At 41.6% G+C, this 6,000-nt stretch overlaps 1 protein-coding gene across 1 annotated transcript; it reads right to left on the bottom strand.

The window, feature by feature from the left end:
• Positions 1 to 308: 308 nt before the first annotated feature.
• Positions 309 to 1,565, bottom strand: LOC125017926 (trace amine-associated receptor 13c-like). The gene is made up of 2 exons (XM_047601497.1): positions 1,393 to 1,565; positions 309 to 1,119 (listed from the first exon to the last, which is right to left on the bottom strand). Exons 1-2 carry the CDS (start codon positions 1,563 to 1,565, stop codon positions 309 to 311), a joined length of 984 nt encoding a protein of 327 aa, XP_047457453.1.
• Between the last annotated feature and the right edge of the window lie 4,435 nt (positions 1,566 to 6,000).

The following is a 6,000-nucleotide window of genomic DNA, read 5'->3' on the forward strand; positions in this document are numbered from 1 at the left end:
TGTAAAATGTTGATGGAACATTGCTGTATAGAATCAATTAAAAATTTATATATTTATTCATATAATATATGAAAAAAAAATCTCTGTAGCAGAAATTATGTTCACCTGGTTGAGGCAAATCGTCCTTAAAACAACACTGCTGGACACAAATGAAATTAAACTATGAAAGATTGCTAGAGAGGGGAAAAAAGCGCTCACTTACACACAACAGATTAAAAACATTTGAATGTGATCATTGTCTCACTGAACAACATGATCATAAGAACATGTCAGTATCTGTACATTCAGTTGATCAAGTTCCACATTCTCTACATTATGTTGGTGTCACTGGAACCAGGCTTCAGTATCTGCAGAGTGACAATGAGTTTAATAGCTTTTCTAAACCAGGGGTAAAACAGTGCATAGATTAAAGGGTTTAGACAGGAGTTGAAATACAACAGATACAAGACAAAAGTTATATATGAGCTACTGACTGAGTCATTACTGGCAAGAGCAACACAATAATATGGGCAGAAGCATATTAGGAAGACAACTACAAGAACACCAAGAGTCCTGGCTGCTTTCAATTCAGATTTCTTTGTTAGAGTCAATGAAACCTGGACTGTGACGGCTGCAATGTGAGAGCGCATGGCATGAGCCTGAGACACAGCCACCACAAAGACTCTCATGTATAGAACTACGATGACAGTGATGGGAACAATAAATGTTAAAATAACATCAGTAACCCCTGCAGTGTAGCTCACCGAAACATCACATTCTCCGTAACAGGTTTTATTCTTACCTAGTTGAGTAAAATCATCCTTTGAAATGAGAGAGGTGTAGAAAACAGAGCAGAGCCAACACAGACAAACGCAGAGTTTAACTCTCTTCTCAGTGATTCTGGAGGAGTAGTGCATGGGGTCACAAATTGCAACATAGCGGTCGACTGATATGAGCACCATGTCTCCTACTGAGGCACTGGTAATCACGTAAGAGGCATAATTATACAGAGTACATGCGAGATCACTGAGAAACCAGCAGGTTGTGTTGAGGATTTCTCCCGGCATCAACAAGAGGCCGACGAGAAAGTCTGAGATGGCCAGAGAGAGGAGGAGGATGTTAGTGGGAGTGTGGAGCCTCCTGCAGGGACATACAAAAATAAATAAACCAGTAAATCCTCATGACATTTCCAAAAAAAATGACTTTGAATGTTTACTGATATTTCACACCTGTACCATATGAAATGCAGACACATAAAGCTAGTGAGGTCACAATAGACGGAAAATTAAGTTCATTGTTGTAAAACATGATTTCAGTTTTCGGTAAAAGTCTAATTTCTCCATGTCGATCACTGCAAGCTTAAAGACACTTTACATTAAAACCACAGCAGCTGTAAAACAAAACACTCTGTGCCTGAAGTGAGAGACTGAGATGATGACGAGCAGATTGAGAACCACGGTCAGCACAGAGATGGAGGACAGCACGATGTGAAGGAGCACAAGTTCAGAGTGAGGAGACGCTGGCTTTTTGCAGGAGCTGTTGAAGAGCTGTGGAAAGCAGAGGTCTGCTTCATCCTTGGTCTCCATCTTCAGTACAAAAAACATAGGTAACTGATGACACACTCTAACCCTCCTCTTTCTCCTTGGTCATAACACACTTAACTCCCTCACTCAGTCTGCCAAGAGAAAAGGGTCTGACCCAATATTTGCCATGTCTGTGCTAAATTATGAAATGAAATGAAACGAAACACACACACACGCACATGCACACACATTATTCAAACTAGTGTAACTAAAGCCATAGAATGTGAGTGTAGGTGTGTGAATGTGTGTGTTGGGTACACACCAGTAAGATGTTCCTGACTTTGTTTGTATGGGTGCAGGACATGAAAACATATCAGAACAATTACATTTGTGGAGCAGAATATTTGACAAAACATCAGCACACCCTGATAATTGAAAACCATTTCACACCAGACACACAGCAGAAAAACATAACATACATCTGTCGAAGGGCGTATTCACACCAGGAAAGTCCGATAGTTCACTTGCTTTGGTCCAGCCCTTTTAAAAAAAACATGTTTTGGTTTGTATTCACCAGTGTCGGGCATGTTACTTTAAGAAAGTAATTAGTTATAGTTACTAGTTACTTCTCCCAAATGTAACTGAGTTAGTAACTTAATTACTCATTTCTAAAAGTAACTGTTGTGTTACTGTTTTTTTTTTTTTGTTTGTTTTTTTTAAAGTTTAAATATGTCTAATAATTTGAATTTTTTCTTAGCAGGTTTCACAACCCAGTTGCATAGAGTAGAATTATATAGACACATAATTACACAGAAATTTTAATATTTATTGCACCTCACACCCCAACTTGTAGACATATACCGCCTTCACATTGGCACAAATTCCAGGTCGGACCTCGCAGCTGTGAGAGCTGCGTGCCTGTTGTTTCCTCCCTCATACGTCATCGCCTACATTGCAGATAAAGTTAGTTTAGTTAGTGAAGAATGGGCCGGTCAAACCCCCGCTCTTTCAAAAGGCTGCTAATATTAGAATAAATCACTATGTCCTGCACAGAGCCCGATATCTGCCGCCAAAGTCCCTCTTTTCTCGGATGCAGGGCGCTGCCATGATCGTTAAAGTGTGGGAGATCGCTATACAAACTATATAAACACAGTCGCACAGTCGCCGTTCACCTATGCGCTTCCCTTCACAATCATGTAACAACACATTTGATTTGTTTGATTGAAAAAAAAAATCCAACAATCTTTACATTCCAAAGATCTGTCTTTACGGGAGAAGATCAAAACTTGTTTTTGAGCTGAAGCTTCTACAATGATACAGTCTGTCAGGCCGTCGAGTCAGAATCTAAGAGGCAGATATATCAGCGTCAGAGAGAAAAACCCGGGTCGACCCGGTCCAACCAGTGACGGCTCACAACTTTTCCTCCACATTCAGCATTGCCGCCGCTTACCTCTGGTAGTTGGGTGTGATTTGTGTATAAACTGAACACTGTCTGTGATCGGCTTAACGTGAAAGCCTACTCCACCTTAGCGAATCATCATCACCTATGCGGTTGTTTCGCCCCTCCCTCCTGTCCTCGCAAAAAAACAGCTTCGCGGCTCCCGTGGCTGAGAACCAAGTAACGCACCCCATTTAATTTTCAGTAACGGAAACAGCGTTATACAGGTGGAAATAGTAATTAGTTAGATTACCCCGTTACTGAAAAAAGTAACGCCGTTAGTAACGCCATTTATTTTAACGTCGTTATTCCCATCACTGGTATTCACATTGCACTTTTTTACAAGCAGACCAACATTGTAAACAAACCGACGTGTGTCCCGTAGCTGCTCAATCACTGGTAAAAAATTATTGGTGAGATCTTTGCCGAAGTTTTTTCACTTAAAGCCGACACTGAGTAGGCGTCTGGGTAAAGCCTGCCTAGCACATTCTCTCTGCAATTTGGCCATAGACGGCGGCATTTTTGTGCGTCTTTTCAAGCAGCTATCGAGGAGGCAGTGTGTCTCTTCTGTGCCTCACGTTGACCTATGGCTCATTCTTGGTATAAAATAGAAACGTGAAACGACCGATGACTTCTGCAATTGTCTTCAGAAAATCCTCGCATTTAACAATAACAACGTGTGATGGTGTCACCAAAAGAAAAAATTAAAAAAATAAATAAATAATGGAAAGTAGCCCTTAACGCAGTAAAATTAAAGATATAGGAAAACGGCATGTTTTCTTTGCCATGTGAGGAGGAAATTGTTCCCTGTATATGAAGGGGTGTGGTATGTGTGGTCTTTCTGTCAGTGGGATTGTTGATTTATTGTTTATTGCTTCATTTTATAACTACAAAACATAAACAAAGAACAAGGTGATATAGGGAGGATGTGTCTTAGGGAAGGGGTGGAGAAGCAGGAGACCAGGAAAGAACAATGGATGACGTGTGGACCTTTAACATAGGACCTGAAAAAAACGTAGCTACTTAGTTACTCTGGAAAAATAAACATAAATAGCCTTCAAGAATATACAGGCAAACAGACTACTTGAATATCATTATGAATTGTCCTGGCGTGTCTCTTCCCCACTGCCCGACTGATACCTGGAGTTACGGGGTCAGTTTTTCCGTAAGATATTAATTACATTCAATTAAAACATTTAAAATTACTGTTGTTCTGAAAAGATCCCATTTGTGTGTATGGTGAATCGTTACAAACAGAAGCCCATTTAATCCTAAAAGGTGCTCAGATGTTGCATTTGATTCGGAAAAGGTTCTGATTGCATTTACAGGACAAACAAAGCGTACCAGGGTTCATTACAGACTCTGGTGTGGACCAAACAAGTGAACCGAGTCCCAGCTGCAGAAGTGGTCTCGGTTACTTGTTTGGTCCGCACCAGAGCTGATTTGTATTCACACATACCCAAAAGGTCTGTTTCACGTGGACTAAACGAGCCCTAAGTCAGAACTATTCCCTACTGTCCCTGTTCCAAACACCCACCAAACCCCAATACCAATACACACATGGATATGTGATTTGTGTCACAACAGCCAGAGAATTGCTAGTCTAAGGAGACTCACAAGACAGAGAGTCTCCTCTGCAGGCATTTTGGTGAAAATGGGAAGTAAGTGCCATCCTCAGGAGGCCGTCGTTCAGGCAAAATCAAGGCTGACATATGGTGTCTTATTAGGCACTGTGGCAGTGGGTTGAGCAGGTCTTGATAGCCACACAAGACCAAAGTTTGACAGACGACAGGGGAAAGAGAGACGGCAGTGGGTGCAGGATGAGGTCTGCGTAGAAGAGGAACACCACAGCAGGACAGTGGCCATGCTGCAGCAAGGTGCTTGGATGAAATGGGACCATGCATCTACCTGAAAGATTACCTGGACAGAACTGTAGAATCAGGAAGTCTCAAGTACTCGATCGCCAAGCCAAACCAAAGTTGTCTAAAGACTGTCAGTGGCTGGTATGTGATAAAAGTAGTGTTTTTTAATTTTTCGGTTATGGAATCAAAAAATACAGCAAGGTGACATTTTCGTGGTTGACAATCACAGTATTCCCCTTAAGCTTCCCTCTGCTTTGCCTCCAGCTAACATTGTGACGTCACAGTGACATAGGCCATGAAGGAGTCTATACTGAATCAGTATTTTCATAACATGAATAGCTTAACGCTGTTTTAGATGTGACTTGCGCTGCATCCATGTTGTATTCTTGGCTACACTTGCCGTTAGCCAGTCTTTCAAACCAAGAAACATGTCCACTGTGTTCAGCATTTGGCTCCCTCAATCATGTTTGAGGGTTATAGCACATCATCATCTCTATCGGGGCAGGAGAGAAACCTCAAGCAGAGTGCAAGGTCTCAACCAGGTTGCTGGCCTCAGCTCACAATTGGAAAATGAAGGTGGACCTGGGGAGGTTATCACTTAGGCCAGATCTGGTTTTAACATCAGACTCTACGAAGCAAGTCATGCTGATGGAACTTACAGTCCCCTGGGAAGAATGGATGGACAAGGCTTAAGAGCAAAAGAAGGTCAAATACCTGGAGCTGATGGCGGCATGTCGGGAGAATGACTGGAGGGCCTGTTGTAAGTCTTTGAGGTGGGCTGCAGGGGTTTCTTGGGGCAATCTCTGCACCGATCATTCAGGTTCCTCAGAATCAGAGGGTTGTGGGAGATGCCATCAGAACCATCAGTGAGGCCACAGAGGTCATTAAGGTGAAGGTGTCTGATAGTCTGAGTCCAGAAAAACCCTATGACCATTGCTTCATCATTGAGGATGTGTCTGAACTACACCATCTTGGTTTATGAAACAACTATATGCAAATACAACAAATACTATCTTCTACTCGCAGCAATGTTCTCTGTACTCTGTATATATGTCAATAACAATGTTCATTCACTATAAAATTAAATCTTGGACCTACAGTTCACAATAAAGTTGCATTCTCAAAAAGAATATGTATCTATTCTGTAACAATCACCAATATGCATTCATTGTTAGTTAACTTTTGCATCTACACTTAA

Source organism: Mugil cephalus, chromosome 12 (assembly GCF_022458985.1).
Source record: "Mugil cephalus isolate CIBA_MC_2020 chromosome 12, CIBA_Mcephalus_1.1, whole genome shotgun sequence".
NCBI lineage: Eukaryota > Metazoa > Chordata > Actinopteri > Mugiliformes > Mugilidae > Mugil > Mugil cephalus.